We start from the raw sequence: 21,000 nt of genomic DNA on the forward strand, positions 1-21,000 counted from the left end.
GGGGTGATGTATAGTTTATTGAGTACTTATTAACTGTCAGACACTGGGGATAGAGAACAAGATAGGGCAAATTCCTGCCTTCCATCCTAGTGGAGGTTGCAGAAAAATCAACACATAAAGAAATAAATAATTTCAAGTAATGCTACAAACGGAGTGATTAGAGTTGGTGTGGCCCTAACATATCTGGAGTTGGGCAATATTACAACTGGAGAACTATATACCAAAATGTTGAAATATTTAAAAGTTGTGAATCAAGCTATTCCCTTGGCACAGCCGTAGTTCCAACACCGCATCCTGAGTTCCCAGGAGCCTGCATCCTTAAGACCCAGAGGCTTTTTTTCTCCCGGTCAGCCTTTCCACTTGCTAGTCTGACTAGTAGCATGGATCTGTTAGGGCAGGGCAGGGGTGATTGGGTGATGCCTGGACCCATCTAAAACAAAGTATGAGCTAATCCTGTCAGTTCCCTGGGAATGTTGTACAGGGAGGTTAACCTTGCCAGCTCCTTTATTTTCCGACTCGACTTGCAGGAAGTTCTAAGCTCTTCCCCAAACCATACTACCCAAGAAGAGAGACAAGAGGGGATGCAGGTATAGGGGAAACCTGGCTTGCCTGGGCAATCACTTTGGTGGATTTAGGGCAGCCAGCTTTAACTGATTAAAGATTTTATAAGTCGCTCTTTCTAGGATTTCTCAGGGCAGAAGCTGCGGTGATTTTCTCCTTTTTCCACATATATCTGGACATTCTCAGTTCTTTATCCTCTGTCCTGGGGGGCCCCCTTCAGCTTGCACCTCTCCCTTTTGAATAATTTCTACTTACTCAATTGCCTGTTGAACTTTTGAAAAACTTTCTTACAAGGTTGAAAGGGAAAAAAAAAATCTTTGTTTTAGTGATTGTGGTAGGCAGGGCTCTCTAAAGTGCAGGCCTCTGCCAGGTCTAAGGGTGATACTGGACTGAGAATGGAGGTGACCCTAGACTGCTTTTTTACGTGCCTCTTTGCTCCTTATCTTGCTGTCTGAATCCTCCTAGATTCCAACTCAATTTAAAAAAAATTGTAGATTTATTTAATTTGTAAAAGTAAACTGGCATCCTTTCAGACACTTATGTCTGAAGTAGGCTCCAAATGAAAACGAACTTTTTCCCAAAGGTTTTTAATAGGATTTTAAGTAGCAATGATTAATTTTCCTGCCCTCTCCTGCCCCACAAAGAAAACTCTACCCAAACAAAGAAACCAAAACAAAAGAAGGGCAAACTATATATAGATTTGTAGATTTGAATACTAGCCTAAAAGTTACATTGTATTTTTCTCCTTATAGGTGTGAAAGTTGTGTGGATTTACTCTTTGTGAGAGGAGCTGGAAATTGTCCTGAGTGTGGCACTCCACTTAGAAAGAGCAACTTCAGGGTACAACTCTTTGAAGATCCTACTGTTGACAAAGAAGTTGAGATTAGGAAAAAGGTGCTAAAGATGTAAGTACTACTGCTTGAATGATTCAGTTCACAAAGAGGACTTTAACAATTATTTCAGTAATTGATATAATTATTTGCTTGTAGAAATTTGTATAGTTCGGCAAGTGAATACTTACTCATCTATGTATTTGTTCAGCATTAAAAATGTGTTAAGTTCTTAGAGAACTCAGTAATATTAATTATCTAACCTTTGTTTGAGAAGAATAAATCCTCTTAATTGATGGCTTCACAATTTATTTGCTTTATTCTTTAATTAGCGAATATATCTTGAGTACCTACTGTGCGCAGTGTTTACATATTAGGCCCTAAGTACAAAACGAGTGTAACAGCTACAAACCTTGCCCTCATAAGTCTTGTAGTATAGTAGCTTGGATAGTATAGAGACAGACAATAAAACAGGCAAACAAAACAAATATGTGATTATAAATTGAGAAAAATGCTATGAAGTTAGTGACTAAGTGTTGCTGTGAGTCAGTCATGTCAGGTGAGGCCTGAGGAGGTAACATTTAAGTTGAGATTTGAAAGCTGTTAAAGAAAATTATGGTTAGCTATGATTTATTTTGATATGTATCTCTGTGTGTGTACATATATATTTCTAATACTCTGTCTTTTTCACTTATAATTTAACTTTTTACTCTTTGTTAGTAATCTTGAGTTTTATTTTATCTGTCCTTTTGTTGTAAGCCACCTTCTTGTTTTTCAGATTTAAAGAATTAGTATTTATTTATTTATCTCTCTGTCTATTTACTTAGGTGGTATACATTTCAACATTGGTCACAAATGTTTTAGCAGCATCTTTCTAGGTACTTAACTGGTGTTACTTTATCAATACCCCAAGCTGCTCGTTTATTTTTTGAATTGCTTCTGGGAGATAGTCTCTCTTAGATTCTTATCTTTTATCATTAAGCCCTGTGGTTTTCTAATTCTTCACAGGTACATTACAATATTTATGTTTTCTTGATCTATCATTATTTAGACTATAACTTATGAAAAGCAAGAAGGTGTCTTTTGAATTAATTTTTAGCTTTCTGGAAATTAGTAAATCTATTTATAAGAAGTAAACAATATCATCTTTCCAATAGTAGACCTCATTTAAGCTGTTTCCCATTCCTTCAGGGTACTAATTTCTTTCTTTTTCCCTTAAGTCTTAGAAGGATTTTATATATTGTAACATTCTCTCCTGATTTTATTCGTTCTCTGTAGTCATAAGAATTTAAGAACAACATTCTTGGTCTAGTTAAAAACCTGGTGTGAAGAAAACTATTTTACACAGTAAGCAGTCCTTTTTTGTGTATCGTATATAAATTAGGTAAGAACAAACCAATTAGATAATATTGAAAGCAAGTGATTTGGAATATTTTGATTATTTCCCCTTCTCTTAAAGATATAATAAAAGGGAAGAAGATTTTCCTAGTCTAAGAGAATATAATGATTTCCTGGAAGAAGTGGAAGAAATTGGTACGTTTTTAATGCTTGTACTTTTGGTGTGCTAGCTTGTGTGCTTTTATCTTTTAGATGGCTAGGAGAACATTTCATATAAAAATCTATGACAAATTTTGTTGTGGTAGCTGATGTTTACCTAATTTCTTTCCATTGCACTTGAATTGTGTTTGTTAAATTGAAGGTATACTTAAGGATATATTAAGTATAAACATTTTGTCTAGGAAAAATATGATGAATAGAAATACTACTGCTTTATAGCTGGGAAGGAAGGCTGATCTGTATGTTTCACCTGTATGTTGATGATGTATTAGAGTAAGATAAAGAAAAATATTCAGATTTTTTAAAAATGGGATTTTTGTTAACTGTATCCATTGTGACAGAAGCTATACATTGTTTATTATCATTTATGCTTCTGTGCATGCAGTAATCTGAAAATACTTTGAAGCAGCTGACTATTGAAGCAGCATTTTATTATTCAATGTTATTCTAGAATCAGAAGTTAGAGTTATCTTAGTGCTTTTTCTTTCTATTATGGCTAGTCAAAAAGAAGATTTCATCAAAAGAAAGTTTTGTTTCTGTTCTTCTTAAATAACATTTCAGGGGTGTTAAAAACTCTGAAGGTTGCTATACACCAATTTAAAAAATTGATATTGTTTTTTAAACTTGCCATAATTCTTACTACTCAATATAGGTTTGGAAATAATACAAAAATTATAGACTATGAAAATTAGAACAAGACCAAGAGAATTAAGCAGTTATCTTATTCTTCTCTCAAACCTGATAGCCAAGCTATACTCATACTATGCATACTATTTATTATTTAAGATATGATTGTAATAAAATTCATCTTTCTTTAAAACATTTATATATGTAAATTTTTAGAAAATTCAAATTCCTAAAGAATAAGGTACTCTGATTCCTTTAATTTCTTTGATAACTGAGAAAAACCCAGAAAATCTTTTTATTTCAACTGTTACTGAAATTTTTCTAAAATATCTAAGTTCATTTATTGTATCATAGCAAATAGCACGTATAGAACATAATTTCAGCTTTTCCTGGGATCCTTTAGTGCCTTGGAGCCATTGCTTTTTTATTCTAATTGTATTCATTGCACTTTGTGTGTAATCTTGGCAACCATGAATGGCTATGGATTTTAACTGAAAAGACAGAAGAGTTGGGAGTGCCAAGGCAAAGTAGAAAAGTTAGGATATAGACTGAGAAGCTACACCAAAAACAGATAGGAAAGAAATGAGCCAGTATGCAGGTATGTAGAAATCTGGCTAAAAATAGGTGTTCGATATGGAACAGGCAGTGTGATAGTAAGCAGGAAGAAACTCAACTTACATTTATTCTAAAGGCAGTATGATTAGTCAAAAGTCTGATCAGGCAATAAAGGGAAAGAAGATTATAGATGTCACAGAGCAAGTTGAATACATGTTCACAGTCTAAGCAGGCAGGTAGGATAAGTAAAAGAAACTGATGGATCAAGAAGGTGGGGGGAAGAGAGGATCTTGGTTCTGGAACAAGGTTTTAGTTGAGCCATGATTTTAAAAAATACATACTTTTTGCAAAGAGGTTAATTACCTTTAAAGATATGAACAACCAAAGGGCCTATAGGCAACATCATGTTCAGAAGTGGGAGCTAAGATTGATAGGTAAGAGTAAGTCCGGATATTAGGGCTATACAATAGGTCATCCTTTCTTTACCAGATAAGGAAACTAGCTCAGAGCATTTAACTTGAAAGTGATTCTGCTATTATATATATCCAAGAAGGACTATCTTTAGTTGCAGTATGTTGACACTCTCTTAACCAAACTCTACTTAGTTGACTCATTGGAGTAACTGATATTTCCCAGTCTTTCTGTAACATGTATTGACTGATCCCCAAAGCATAATGAATGCATGATGAATCCTGTCCATTAAAAGATGTCCTTAAGTACACCTCTGTACTTCTCTCACCAGTTCACTTATGTATGAAGTTGGTTGCATTGGTAACCAAACCTTCTTATGCCAGTTCTATGTTATTGTAACTAAGTAATTTAATTAAGTAGTTTATAAGGTTGGGAAAAAAACGCAAAACTCTGGAAGGATTCCTCTTCTCAAGTTCTTGGTCCATTTTAAAAAGATGGAAACTGAACAATATAGATGATAGGTATGGTTTATACTAGGTGGACGCAGAATTCCAGACTATACCTTGACTGTTACTACATTAGAGAATGCCTATACACTTATATATGTTTTAAGTTAACATAAAGTGTTTAAGGAATGTATGTATGTTTCCCTCCTTTAACAGACTTTTCTAAGTAATCAACTACTAATCCTGATCATGTTGGACAGAAAACAGTTCTGTTGTATTTGAAGATATTGATGAAGTTTGGGACTTAGCTTCATGGACTTATAGTTTATTTTCTGAACTTCAGCTCAGTTCAGATATTTTTCAAATATTTGCTGAATTTTAATTTAGCAAAAACTATTGCTGAATATTGTTCTGTGTGAACTGTTTGCTAGCTGAGGAAATATGATCTTTGCCTTCAATGAGTTTATACTCTAAAGGGGGAGATAATTATGTAAAGTAATTATAATCGAATGCAAAAGTAGTACAGGCATTTATTTATAAAGTGTTATGGGAATATACATAGCAAAACAATTAACTCAGCATTAAGAAATAGAAGTAAAGTTTGGTGAAATTCAAAGAAGTGGTCACATTTGAATTCGATCTTAAAAGATGAATAGTTTACCAGGTAGGAAGAGGATGGAAGAACATTAGTAGCAGAAGACAAAGTCACAGAGACATAAGGGTGTTGAGCGTGTTGGAGAATGTGGCAAATGATCCGTTATAGATAGGTAGAACATGAGGAATGACTAGAAATGCAGTTTGAAACAGACTGGACCTGGGTTAATGAGAGCAAGCTAGACTGTGAGGGTAAGATTTTACTTTATGGCCAGTAGAGAGCCAGCAGGATACTGGTTGACAAGAGATTCTCAAGGTTGGGAAACTGTTTTTAGGGGCCGTTGCAGCAGTTTGGATGAGAAATAATGGCTGCTTGGAGTATGTAGTAACTGAAGGAGATAGATAAAATGGATGTTTGAGAGCTAAAATATTCAAGTGACTAATTTCATGTGGGAGGTGAGGTTAGAAAGAGCAGGCAAGGATGAATTAAAATATTCTGACCTTGACCAGTTGAACTCAAATGTGACTACTTTGAATTTCACCAAACTTTACCTCTATTTCTTAATATACTGAGTTAATTGTTGTGCTGTCTATATTGAAGCAACACTTTATAAAGCATGAGAACTGTCATTATTTTTTATTGTTTTGTTTTGTTGGGTAGAGAGTATAGAAATGAGGGAAAGACTGTTTTAGCCCTTTTAAGTTTTGTTAGGGTGTGACTCCACCATTTAGTTGTATGTCATTGTTCTGATTGTTCTGGTATGAATATAACTTTCTTTTTTTTTTTTTAAACTTCCTTTTAAAATCTTGTTTCTGTAACTGTTTACTTTGTGTCTTATTCATGTTTTTAAAGATGATTAGATGGATGTTTGTGATACCTGTATTGGCTATCTCTGTGTTAATCAAAAGCATAATTTTCACAACTCTGAAACAAGCATTTTAATCTCTATTTTTCATATAGAGAAGAGGCACAGAGAGTTTAAGTATTGTGCTAAAGATCACATTACTGGTAAATAATGGTGCCAGATTTTGAACATGGGTTTTCCTGGCTCTCAGAGCCCATGACATTGCTTGGTAGTCTCAGAGAATAGTTAGTCTGAGTCTAGAACATGGGGTGCTATTTGGTAGAATAGTGGATGATGAGAGAAGAAAAAGTAGGTTGGAGCTGTATTTTAAAGGATCTTAAAGAAGTTGGAACTCGACCTTACAGGTAGAAAGTTTGCTGTTGAAAATGGTTAGGCCTGGAGTGAAAGGAATAGAATTGGTAGAGTGGCTGAGACGTCAGTGTTTGAGGACTTACAATTGGGGATTGGTCATTTTGTTATATCAGTTTCATTATGAATCCTTTGACCATCACAAATTAAAAAAATTTTAAATATTAGAATTTTGAATAATGGTATAAAAATTGTAATAGAAGGGGCACACACGAAGATGAACTTTCTTATAGCGTGAACAATAGGCTCTTTTCTCTGGTTATGACAATCTAAACATAAAAATTCTTGTTCCTTTTGGCCTCAGGGATTATCTCAAAGGTTTGTCCTTAGTTTCATAATAAACAGATTATTCTTTTGGTTCAGAGTATGCTTATTTTAAAAGGGTGAGAAAGTCCTAAGGGCTTTAATTATAATTTCTGGATGTCAAAAAGACTTCAAAATTATACTTAAATAACATTAAATCTTTTAGAAAATACAATAGGTTTTTTGTTGGCTTTTGATACTTGACTAAAGGAAGGTCAACATCTGAGCTAAACCAGTAACCAGATAAAGAGCCAAATTATTGTAGAAAATTGTTCCTTTTTCTTCAAGGCTATTATACCAACCTGATTCATTGTGGCAGGAATGAGACTTGCTTCATCTGAAAAGTTTTCAAAATAGTAATCCACTTTTCTTTATTTTTTTTTAAAGGAAGAGATTTGTATTACTTGTGATTTGCATCTATTATATTGCTATTACCTTTGCTTTCTAAATTAAAAAATGAAGTAAACAAATTGGTTGTTTTAGTTTCATTGGAATTCATCATAAAGTTTTAACAAGCATTAAAAAAAGGAATTGTATATAAACATAAATTTCACTTAGAATTTAACTTTACTGTTTCTAGGTTCTATTTAATGGGGAGTTTAAATCAATAGTTTATTGTCTAGGCTGCTGATAAAGTTTTTTTTTAACTGCTTTAAACATTTTAGTAGAGTTCAACGTAGGATATCAATTTGATTACTTTTACTTGTTGGTAGATTCATACCGTAAGAAACAAAGATTATTTGTTCCTGTAGTTTCACATCTGCTTACTTTGCCATTCTGTATAACTCTGTTCTGTAATTATAAACATCATTTTAATTAAATCTATACTTATAAAGATAATTATAAATATTAGCATTGGTTTATTTGTTATTTTACTTTTTATTGAGTTATAATTAACATACAGTGTTATATTAGTTTCAGGTGTACAACGTAGTGATTCAGTATTTTTATGTGTTAATGAAATGATCACCACAATAAGACCAGTTTCCATTCATCACTATAGAAAATAGTTACAACATTATTGACTATATTCCCTATTTGTTTATCACATCATCATGACTTATGACTTATTTTAAACTGGAAGTTTGTACCTCTTAATCCTTTTTACCTGTTTTATCTATCCCCCCCACCCCCAATATTAGTTTATTTATTTTTTTCCTCTTGTAATGATTCAACAAGCATTTCTTGAGCTCTTACAGGATGAGAAGTTCCTTTTCTTATAGACTTTATTTTTTAGAGCAGTCTTAGATTCACAAAAAAATTAAGTGGAAACGACAGAGAGTTCCTACATACCCCTTGTGCCAGACTCCCCCACTATCAGCATACCCCACCCAAGTGATAAATTTGTTATAATCAATGAACCTGCATTGACATATTATCTCCTGAAGCCCATAGTTTATATTAGGATTTACTCTTGGTGTTGTACATTTTATGGATTTGGATAAATGTCTAATGGCATGTATCCACCATTGTAGTATTATACAGAAGAATTTCACCATCCTAAAACTCCTCTGTGTTCTTCCTATTTGTCCCTTCTTCTCCCCAACCCTTGGCAACTACTGGTCTTTTTACTGTCCATAGTTTTGCCTTTTGCAGAGGCAAAATATAACTGGAAACATACAGTATGTAACCTTCGCAAAATTGGCTTCTTTCACCTAGTAATATGCATTTCAGTTTCCTCCATCTCTTTTCATGGTTTCATAGCTTATTATTTTTAATATTATTATTATTAATTTTTTTTTGGTGCTGAATAATATCCTATTGTCTGGATATACCACAGTTTATTTATCTACTTAAACTATTCAAACTACTCAAAGGACATCTTGATTGCTTGCATGTTTTAGCAGTTACGAATAAAGCTGCTATAAACACTCATATCCAGGCTTTTGTGTGGACATAGTTTTTAACTCCTTTGGATGAATACCAAGGAGTGCAGTGGCTGGATTGTATGGTAAAAGTATATTTTGTTTATAAGAAACTATCAAACTGTCTTCCAAAGTGCTGTGCCATTTTGCATTCCCGCTGTAGTATATGAGAATTCCTGTTGCTCTACATCCTTGCCAGTATTTGATGTCATCAGTGTACTGGATTTTGGCCGTTCTAATGGATATGTAGTGGAAATTTATTTAAATGGTAGGAGTGATAGAGATGAATCAGTTCTAGAATCTGCCCTCAGGGAACACACTATTAGGTCAAATAGGTATGGTTGGTACGTACATTGAAAATAATCATACAGGGTAGAAAGTGGGTTAGTGCCACCAGAATTATATTAGGTAATCTGTTGTGAGCATTCAGGAATAGAGAAATGTAGGGGATTTATACCTGCAGAGTGAGTTATAAAGAAAAGCTGATGATTAAGTTGGCTATAGAAGGGTGGCCAGTTATGGCTGTTCACAATTGTTCTGGATTGAGGCTGGTACTAAGATGGGTCCTCTGGCAGCAGTTTGATCACAGATATGGTGATAGAAAGGTGTGGGGCCTGTACAGTTAGATGCAGAGAATAGCTGAACTGGGCTAGTAGTGGTTTTCAGGTATGGAGAGAAGCAATAAAACTAGCACTGTAGGTAAAAGTCAGGCTTTGGAATCAGCCTAGATTAAAATCCTGGTTTCAACACTTACTAGTTGTATGCCTTGGATGTAGTTATTTAATGTCTTTAAACCTTATCAGTAAAGTGTGAATGATCGTAGTACTTTATATATCTCATAAGATTATTAGGAGGATTAAATGATGTAATTAGGTCAAATGCTAGACATAGTGCCTGTCATACATATTTTATAGGTGTTGTGAGATGTTTCATAGATACTAAACACACACACACACACACACACACACACATATACACTACAGAGTGTAATGTTTAAGCAGAATTTTGAGAAGGAGATCACTTCAAGAAGACAAATGAAGGAAAGCTACTCTGGTTGGATTGCTTAATCTCTCTTTCCCTTGGTTCTCAAAGAGGCTCTGAGGAATCTGTAAAACTCACAAAGCAGGGGAAAAAGTAATGTAAGAAGTGAGGTTAGATTTTTTTCAAAGCATTGTGGATGCAGAAACAGTGAGTCAACTGAGTGACTCAATGACTTAATGACATAATCAGAAGAAGGGTTTTAGAAGGGTTAATTGGTAGCTGAGTTTGTTAAAAGGAAGGGTAATTTATTCCTTTAATAAATATTTATTCAACAACCAGCATAATACTAAATATTATTTAATGAGTGAAACAAAGATACTTTTAGTTTTCCCCTATTATTACTTGATCATGTCTTCTATTATTACTTCAATTTTGTGTGTTGTAGGGGTGATCTCCCCAATGAGTGTTAGTTTTTGAAAACAGAAAGTTCTTTTGGGTGCTCACAACACCATAGTGTTGGGAATGTAATAAATGATCAATAATCCTTTTCTCCTTTCCTTTCTTCTTTCCCTTATGTCTGGATGATACAGAGATTGTATAAAATATGATCTTTGAGTGCAAGATGAAATGCAAAATAAAGAATGCTGTGTATGTGTGTACGTGTCGTGTAGAGTAGAAAGGGATTTTTACATTATCTGTAAATAATGTTTTCAACATTTATAAGGAAGTTATTTCTAGTTAGGGGAATTAGGGAGAACTTCATGGGAAAGGTAATATTTGGGTAGACATTTGAAGATTGGGTATATTTTCAATAGTTAAAAAGAGGGACCAGGCAACAGTCGACAGCGCATCTGTCAAGACGATGCAGCAAATGATAGACATTCTGGGCACAATGCATAGCTGTCTATTTATAAAATATGTCTTTATTAAGGGGAGATGAAAGTAGTTATAACCAAATTGTGAAGGATTCTGAATTCTAAAAGTGTTTGATTTTTCTTTTTTCTCTAGTAAAAGGGGGAAAGCAGAGGGGGTGAGAGAGGACTGTAGGGTGGTGGAGGTAGAAGGTGATTTGAGGTATACTTCAAAAATATTAGTCTGGCAGCAGTGTATAATATGGATGGGATTAGGATATAGGGAAAGAGGCAAAGATTCTGGAGATGAGAAATTAAGTCAGAGATTATAAATCATCCAGGGAGAAGTAAGATCCTGGCTTGGTGTATTGGCAGGGTACATTGAAAATAAGGGTAGTTTTAAAGAGATTTTGGTGGTAGAATCTGTAGTATTTGGCAGCTGGTGTTTATGGAGTACAAAAGAGTGTGTCAGATGAATGAGGTGTCGTAGCGTGACAGTCGTATCATTTACAGGTAAAGAATTAACAAGGAGGAGCAGATTGGGAGATGATTATGTGTTAGGTTTTCTAGAATGTACTTTGAGGTAGTGTCAGCTTTTCCTAGCATTTCTTTGGTTGAAACTGTGGGAAATGATGAGATTACCCAAAGAACATAGAGGGAGGAAAGAGGGCAAAAGCCAGAATTTTATAGATTTACTTAGAGAGCAAGAAGAGGCAAAGATGGAAGCAAGAGTGAATAGTTAGAGTGGTAGGAGGAAGGGAGGAGAACATGTTAACAAATTAGTGAAACGAAGGAAGTGCTAAGGAAAAAAAAGTGATCAAAATTGTTAAGTGGGCATAGATGTTGAGGGTGGTAGAGGTTGTGAAAGTTTATCAGATTTGGTGGCTCAGTGGATGGCTGTTAAGTACAGGGAGTAAATTGTGAGTGGTTGGCAAGGATAGTGGAGTCAGACTATATTAACTACTAGATCACAGTTGCCTTTCTGAGGGCTATTGCTAGTTTGGTTTATTTCCTTCTCTGACTGTTTTGTGTCTAGGCGAGTGTGTAATTTATGGGGAATGCCCTATATTGCATCCTAGACAGATTCCTTGATTTACTACTGTTATTATTTTCTTTTTTACTTTGTGGTAAAAAAGTTGGAGAAATAGCTAGTGGGCTATTGTTTCTCATTTTCTCTCATTTCTTTCAGTTTTAAAATTGTATATAATATAATTGAATATTGCTTCTTTTTTCTACTTACTTAAATTAGCTTGAATTTTCAACAATGATTATGATTAACTGATGCTCTGAAATAAATTGGCCCTTTGAGGAGATAAAAATAAAACTATGGATTAGATTGGATTTTTAAGTATGTTCGATGGCCTTACTCAACAAAACAGATATGCCTCCGCTGAGCTTTCAATGTTACTTTTCAGTTCTTATAGGCCTCTATAATGCAAAAGTTTAAGAACTATTTGAAATGGTTATTAGCTAAAGGAAGCAGTGAGATGGGAAAGAAATCTGTAGAAACACGAAGTAGAGCAGTTATTTAGGGTAGATCAAACCTGTTTATAGGATAAGCTGGAGGAAGCAGCGGCAAGTAATTGGAGAAGGTATAGAAGGGCTAATAATGGTTGGACAGAAATTACAGAGGAAGCCAAGGGAGATCTGAATTGAATTATGGAACAGGAAAGTTAATGATATGGATCCTTCTTTAGACAGGCTGATACAAACACTGAAAGGGGTAAGTGGGGTGGTACTTTAAAATATGAATTTATATATACCAAAAGAGTTTTTTTTGTTGTTGTTCAAAGTATTTATAACAACCTTTTGATTTATATAAGTAAACTTAGAAGGGAGTAAGACATGTATAATTCAAATTATTTTAAGTTGGAATTATAAAAAGACAATTCTAACTCTCTGAAAATTTATCACCTATCTAAACATGTCTCAGTGGCTTCTCTTACTAAATTATTTCAATCTTAAGTTTTGGTGCCATATTATCCTTTACCTTCTCTAAGTTTCAGCTCTTAAATATTTCAGACTTTTCCAGATCTGACTGTATTGGAAATGATTCAAGGTTGTTGCTAGCCATGTTGAAGATCAGAATAAAACCTGTTTTTGTTTGATAATATTTTTTATTCCTTTGGATAATTTTTGTTTCTGGAGCATAGGTTCTTTTCAGTATTGATTCTGACCAGTGTAGTAGATCCCAGGCTTACTTTATTTAAAAAAAATCTAAGCAATCTTTTTTATGCTTTTAAAGTTAGAACGGACACTATAAAAATCAAATCTAATGTGATTATGGCAAGCATATATCTTAGGTTTTTGGGGTGATTCACATCTTTAGATAGTCTGTGATAGTCTGACAGTCTTTCCTTATATTTGATTCAGAAAACATAGTTGTTGAGCTAGAGCTAGTCTCTAAAATAGGTAGTTAGTAAAAAGATACAAATAGAGCTGTTAGGAATGACAGCCTGATGAATTAAGAAGTCACTGTGATGAATATTTGGTTTTATTTCCTACTCAAGATTTAAGTTAAAACTGTGTTTCATGTCAGTGTTTCCTTTCTGATGCAGTTTTCAACTTGACCAACAATGTGGATTTGGACAACACCAAAAAGAAAATGGAGATATACCAAAAGGAAAACAAAGATGTCATTCAGAAAAATAAGTTAAAGCTGGTTGGTTGCTAGTATTTTCTTCTTTTGTATTGGAAATGAGTACTTAAACACGATCCTTTAAAAAGCTGTCTTTTTCTAAAACTAGTTATATTTATAAAGAATTTAGCTGAAATTTAGGCCCAAAGTACTAATATTTGTAATAGGCATATAGGTACGAGACACATATTACTATAGTAAAAATAATTTTGGTGGCATTATTAAAATATATTCTATAATGAAAAAGAATTGTATGCATGCAGAGATTTAATTATCTAACTTAAACAATTTAGCTGTCATTTCTTCAGTACAACATGACTTTCTAGTTTCAGGGAAAAACACAGGTAATTGTTTTTGAGGTACTTTATCAGGAATTTGTAATCATTGGTAAAAATGATACAGGTATATTTGGATTATGTAGCTTGTATTTTCATCTTGTATTTAGAGGGACTTCCTTGTTATAGTCTTCAAGTGTTTCATTTAGGCACTTCTTTCCTTCAGTAAAACTCTCAAGGAGTTGACATTCCATTCCATTCATATCCAGCCTGGCTTCCATAGAAAAGTGTCTCATTTCTGAGAGCATCAGTGTGCCATAAAAATTACTTTCTTTGTCCAGTAGCCTTTTCAGGGTACATCAGAAGTTACATGCAAAATAGTTATGGGCAGGTAACTTGTTGTATTAGCTCTGTTTAGCTTAATAGAAGGTTGTTCTTTTCAAGTGAATGCTTTTTTCATTTATAGTTTTAAGCTAAGAAATAATATTGAGAGTTGCAATGAAAGAATAATTTAGAAAGAATTAGAAAGAATAATTTATTTTAGACAGGTTATATTATTTTAGAGTAGGAATTTCTAATTATCTAAAAACGTTATAATGATAGATACAGTTGACCTTTGAACAACGCAGGTTTGAACTATGCAGGTCCACTTAACATACGGACTTTTTTCAGTGGTAAATACTACGGTACCACACAATCCAAGGTTGGTTGAATCCTTGGATGCAGAACCCCTGATATAGAGGAATTACCAGTAAAGAGGGCAGGATATAAATTATACATGAATTTTCAATGACGCCAAGGGTCGGGGCACAAGTTCAACCCATAACACTCTATATGAAATCTTTTCTAACTCTACCTGTCTTCTATCTTTGCAAGGAGAATTTACCACTCTTATCAATTCTGTCCCCACTATACTCTGTGTATACCTCTCTATCACATGTCATACTTACTGCTTATGTGTTTTATTATGAAATTTGTCTTTTTCTGCTTATGGACCTCTAGTCAAGTAATTCACTTTTCCAGCCCTCATATCTCATCTCCTAAATTTTTACATTTATTCCTACTAATCCTTCTAGATGAAGTTTGAATTGTCTTCTTCACTGGGTACCTGAGTTAGAATAGTAACCTCAATAATAGAGGTTTGTAAATTTATAGGGAGAGATGCTAATGGGACTTAATTGATTTAATTTAACGGAGATGAGGTAGGGGAGAGGGAGTAAACAAAGGTGACTTTGAAGTTTCAGCTTGAGTTGATTGAGATGTAGGTGTGTACTTAGCAGAAATGAGGAATATAGGAAGGTGATTAGCTTTGGGAAACCAAATGCTAAACTTATTTCCGGATATACTGCATATGAATTATCTTGTTACTTGAGAATCCTGTTTTTTTGGGAGTTTATCTAATGTGTGGATTGAAAAAAATCCACCAGAGGGTTTTGAATATTATTTTACATAAAAATATACTTTTCTTTGAGGACTCTGTTAATTCACATATTTTGTTAGTGATCTCCAAACCTATTATACTCCCTCCTTCTATTCTGTATTTGCCTTGAGGTATCATAAACTCTCAATATTCTGTTGAATTTAAAAAAAGGTATTACATTTTCAAGAGCAACAGTCAAAAGTTTTAAAATAAAGCCATTCAGATTTTATTGAATTTCTCATTTATAAGACTTAAAGAGCAAAGACCAGTTATAATATTGCTTTTAAGTCTGTGTTAGAGTTGAAATAAATTTCAGAGCCTGGAAGTATTTAATATTTCTGAGAAACTTTATAAAAGGGGAATGAGTAGACCTGTCATTCATTTTTTTTTCTGCATGTTAGCTTTGGATTTTGAAATTTTAACTCCACAAAGAGGACCCTTGAAGTTTATATGGTTGTATTATTAGAAAATAACCTCAGTTTTTCATAACTTACCTTAAATGAATGCTATTTGGAACTCTAACACCAGAAAAACTTACTTTAGCTTGGGAAGAAGAATCTAAGTACTGTGATAACTTTTCATTAACTTATGTGTTCTGAAAATTGTTTCTATTAAAGAAACCGGTCTTTCACATGGAGTGTTTCAATCAGTAGTTCTGCACAGAGATTATCTGTTTTTGTTGGGTTTCTTGTTTTGTTTTGTTTTCCTTGTTAAATCCCCTAAAGTAAAGCCCTTATTAAGCACAGTTTCCACAGTTCTGCAGCTGGGTTCAATGTACTTTGTTTGGGTGTTTGTTTAGTTCTAGATGTTATTCTCTTTAATAATAACATGTCCACATGAAATAAAATGAATTATAGCTCTTTCAAAGTGAAATTGCTGCACTGTTAAACAATTAGTGACTAGGACATTTTATGCTTTCATAAAAGGAGATACAGAGTGTGTTATAAAGGTTGATTTTGGTTACTAAATTTATTCCATGGCATATATACACGTTTCTGTTTTAGACTCGAGAACAGGAGGAATTGGAAGAAGCTTTAGAGGTAGAACGACAGGAAAATGAACAAAGAAGACTATTTATACAAAAAGAAGAACAAAGGCAGCAGATTCTAAAAAGGAAGAATAAGCAGGCTTTTTTAGATGAACTGGTATGTATCAATGTTAATTGTGATTAAAAATCATTTGTCTTCAGGGTTTATCTTTTCTGTTATGTTGGGTAATGCTATTTAAATGACATTTCTGTAGTTTGTACTGGTATATTCATCGTCTTTTCCTTTATTTTTTAAAAGAGTTTGTCAATATCCACATTATTTTCAGATGAGAGAGTGTTAAAACTAACATGTCAGTTTACTGTTAATTGATTGTTTCTAAGCTTACTGACTAAAACACATTTTCAGAGCATTTTCCTCCTGATTAATACTGGTTTTCTAATAACTAACTAATTTTCAAGTGTTTTGGCTTCATGCTGAAGTTTATAGTGATTCTGGTTACTCCATGAGAACTATATTTCATTTTTTCATGAAAAAGAATACATATGAAAGAAATGGTAATGTTTTGCAAGTTATTGGTGTTTTCCAGCTATTAAGTTCCCCAAGTAGCCAACATTGGTAGGTAATAGCAGTAATAATAACTAAGATTTTTGAAAGTATTTCATAGATTTGAGAATATATTATTTGATGCTTATAAACCAGTGTGCTATTGTGAAATCACAGCTAGAAAATTGTCCTTTCTAGTAAAGACTTTTTGCATTCTTCCTTTTCCCTTTCTGGCCACATAATTGATTTCCATGAGGTGTTAACATACTTAACTCCTTGATCTACTAGTTGTTATGCTGTTTGTTATTCTATGATCAGGTAAAGGTGTACATGTATATTTTTTCTACTGTACTTTTGCCCTAAAAGCAATTAAGCCAGATAACAAGGAATAAAAAGAGAGCAAGATTACTTAAATTAGAAGTAGGTGAGAAAGTAAAAGAAAAGTAAGGGTAAGGGCATTAGTGAGACTTAGACAGAAAATGCTTATCATAAGCCTACCTACTGTGTATGAGGGGAATGTAAATTTGGTTCTAAAAATGAGGACAGCAGCATTTAAACTAGAATATGTGTTTTACCTTAGTAACTTCCATTTATTTTTCTTGGCACTATTAAGTGGCAGGTGTGGCTTTAACAGTTGAAATGACACGTGCCGTGTTTTACATATTTTTGTAGGCATGTAGTTTCTGAGAAGTTAAAAACTTTAAAGAATGAATTAGTAAAGAGCCATGTTACAATTATTTTTTTGAAGGATTCTTTTTCTCATCACTTTACACCAAGAGGAGCACAGTTTTCTTTAGTAATGCTCTCCTCTATACAATTAATTGAGTTAATTCCAAATGTAGAACTTAGATATAAGATGAAAATACACTTTAACCTTTTAAAAATGTTCAATCTAAATAGTTTTTAGTTTTTGAGATTAGCTAGTTTGCATAGCAATTATTCTTACATATTCTTTAAAGTCTTTAGTCTTTTAGTACTAAGTTTTGCTGCCTCATTGAGCTACTGTTGGCAATTGAGCTGCAACTGCTAATGTTGTACATTGTGTATAATCTGGAGTTAATATTGGTTTTTGTAAGAACCCAACCCCCTTCCTGTTTTCTTCACCTGCAAGTCATTACTGAGCATACTTTCTTCACTGTTTAGATCATGTAACATGGTGGTTAAATAATCCTTAGTAATTTACTGTATTCATTAGGACAATTAATTACAACAGATTGGTTTAAAATACCAATTCAATTTGAATTTCTGGTTTTCATTTTCAAATTTATTTTTAAAGATTCTTTGTTACTTAAATTTTTTGATATTTATTAAAAAAAATTTTTGTTAAAATGTTAACATACATTTTGTGCTTATTGGCTAGTTGAAGGAATTCATTAAATTTCTTTCTATCCTCCTGAATCCTTATTAAGTAAGTAAAAGAATACATTGCATTTCTTTTTCTATCAATGTTCATGTGCTAGATTTTATAAAGAAAGATTGCATTGGCATTTGTAAATATGAACAGAAGCTTAAATTTTAGAATTACTCTCTAGATTTAATTTAGGGAACAAGTACTACTTATTAGAATTTTTTTTCCTGTTTTTGTCCTTGTGCTGAAAGTCACTTTTTAACCTTTTAAAAAGCATTGGCATTATATTATACTGTACATTATACTGAATGCTAAGCCTAATGTTATGGCTTAGCATGTAATATAATGTTGTCTAAAAAGTCCATTTATTTAATCCTAACTGTAAAGTCAGTTTATTTTATTTTTTAACAGTTTGGGAAGAGATTTTTAAACTGACTTATTAAATCTTTTAATATTCCTGTTTGAAAATTCTCTTCAGCTTATGTCTTAAATTTTGTTTAGGGCTGATACTGTCAAATGCAGTAGCTGATTTTTATTAGAATATTATTTGCCAGATGGCTTGCTTAAAGTCAGTTAAATAATCTTTTAAAAATGGTCATTATAAAGCTTTTAATGAGTATTACGGGCAGTCTTATTAAAATTTCTTTAAATATTAAACTGTACCTTCGGGCAGTTAATATAGGTTACAGAAACTTTCAAGGTAAAAATGAAAAGCTAAGAAGAATGAAGTAACTTGGAAGGCTGAATCTGCATGTTATGTATTCTTGAGAGCATGTATGTTTCCCATAGTTTATTTTACTCTTTAGATTTATTTTTTTGTTATTGTTAGAGCTCCTGCTAATTTCTAGTTCAACATTTACAAAGATTTTCAACCTCCAAATTTTGCGTGCTAAAACGCAGTAAAGCAGATTTGAAGTTAAATTAGTATCAAAATTAGTTTTAGATTTCTCAAATGTTTATTTTTTAAAAATTTCAACTGTTTTACTAAGACATTTTAATATTCTAGTCCTTTTATGTGAAAGTAAAACCAGGATTAAAACAGGCCAAAGTACTGATTAGCAACTTTTTTGAAGTGCACATATTGTCTTACTTTTACACAAGAACATTTACTTTTTAGAGTAAATACCAAGTATGGAATTTGAATGCACTTAGAGTATAAGTTAGAAAGCAGTGATTTAATTTTTTAGTCAAGGAAATTAATTTTTCTTTTGTTAGTTTTTATATATGAAAAGATAGTAAGATTTTAAAAGATATCTGGGGCCACAGCCCATTTAAATTTCTTTTAATTTTACATTTTATTATAAAATTCCTAATGGAAATCTAGAATAGCTGCAGAAATTCACAATACTGTTACTAATGCATTACTAATGCTTTGTTGTAGAATATGAGAGGTATTCAAGTATATTCTCATAGTATATTTTATTCATTCATTATTGCTAAAGCCAGGTTACAAGGATTTTGCTCTGTAATAAAGTTCTATTTTGTAAATAGAATTTATGTTTTTCCATTTACTTTAAAAAGTTTTAATATTTGTAGCATTTGCTCTTGCAAAGCACTTCTGTTACAAACTCTTGAGGTACAAATTTATTCTAGGAGAGTGCCATTGAAATAAATGGTGTGTTATTTGAATTTCTTCTATACTATATATAACTTTAAACAGTATGTTAAATATATTAATTAGCCGTATTTATGTCTAAAAATATTGAGTTGTTAAATTTGGCAAGAAAATTAGACTGCTGTATCTTTCATGCTAAGAAATGTTAATATAGTTTTTTCAGGATTAAATTCTAGGTAGGTAGTATTTTAAAAATTTGTAGGCCATTTGAAGACTTATGTTTTCATAGGTAATGTTGATATAGGAGATAGAAATGTGTTTGTACCTTCATTTTTGTTTATAATGATGTAGAAAGTAGTGTGTGTCTGTGTATGTGTGTGTATGATCTCCTTCCTTCCTGATTTCCCTCTGCATGTGTTTCTGTGTTCTTATTTAACTAACAACTCAGAAAGGAAAATGTCTGGATTCATTTAGTTTAGATCTTAGCTCTGCAGCAATTTAAACAAGAAACTTCATGTTAAACAGGATAAATAACAGTTTACATATAAGAATTAATAATTTGCTTGTGTTGTTAATATGTGTGTGTGCAGATTTGTGTAGAGGCTCTGATTTAATATCAGTATAAGAAACTAAAAGTGTTTACTATTATTTTGTTAATTAAAAAATTTAGACTTAATTTATAAAGATAACTCAATAAAAGAGAAAATAAATATACTTTTGGTTGTATTTAACAATCATTGCATTGTGCAAAACAGAACAAGGATCATTTCCAAACGGCCTCAGGTGAAGTCTAATGGGAAGCAATTTCAAACTGGCCTGAATTCACTGGTAAAAAGAATGTCTTAGATAAACATCTGATCTAAGTTATAGTACTTTGTACTACTCTTTTTGTGATTAGCTTCTAATTTTTTTATTTTAATAAATTTGGTTGGCTTTGCTAGATGAAATAAGACCCTATTACATTGTCTTTAATGTGGATTTTATAAAAATCCTTTTTTGTAGGTTATTTTGATTTATGAGTCTAAAACAGCCTTTTCTTATTATGGAATGTTAAAATATTTTGTAAAGTGTTCTCCATAAAATGAATATTTAGGTTAACATAGAATGCTTATGGAAAGGCATACTTTAAAATAAAGGACTTTTTGCTCTTTAGTTTTTCCTTTTTCAACTTTCATGTTGCACTTTAACTTTTCTTACAGGAGAGCTCTGATCTCCCTGTTGCTCTGCTTTTGGCTCAGCATAAAGATAGATCTACCCAATTGGAAATGCAACTTGAGAAACCTAAACCTGTAAAACCAGTGACGTTTTCCACAGGCATCAAAATGGTAAGCTGTATTTTAATCACTTGTTTGGAAGATACATGTCAAAGATTACACTTTATAGTTTTATATTGATTTCTACAGATAAACTGAAAGGTTCAGGTATTTAAGAACAGTG

General features: G+C 32.6%; 1 protein-coding gene across 1 annotated transcript in view; it reads left to right on the plus strand.

Moving 5' to 3' along the window:
* Positions 1 to 21,000, plus strand: part of MNAT1 (MNAT1 component of CDK activating kinase) — a 167,864-nt gene that overhangs the window by 38,323 nt on the left and 108,541 nt on the right. The window contains exons 2-6 of the mRNA XM_010976679.3: positions 1,314 to 1,466; positions 2,851 to 2,924; positions 13,354 to 13,457; positions 16,133 to 16,273; positions 20,763 to 20,888. Of these exons, the coding sequence (XP_010974981.1) occupies positions 1,314 to 1,466; positions 2,851 to 2,924; positions 13,354 to 13,457; positions 16,133 to 16,273; positions 20,763 to 20,888 (598 nt within the window). The remainder of the gene's footprint in view (positions 1 to 1,313; positions 1,467 to 2,850; positions 2,925 to 13,353; positions 13,458 to 16,132; positions 16,274 to 20,762; positions 20,889 to 21,000) is intronic.

Source organism: Camelus dromedarius, chromosome 5 (genome assembly GCF_036321535.1).
Source record: "Camelus dromedarius isolate mCamDro1 chromosome 5, mCamDro1.pat, whole genome shotgun sequence".
In the NCBI taxonomy this organism is placed as follows: domain Eukaryota; kingdom Metazoa; phylum Chordata; class Mammalia; order Artiodactyla; family Camelidae; genus Camelus; species Camelus dromedarius.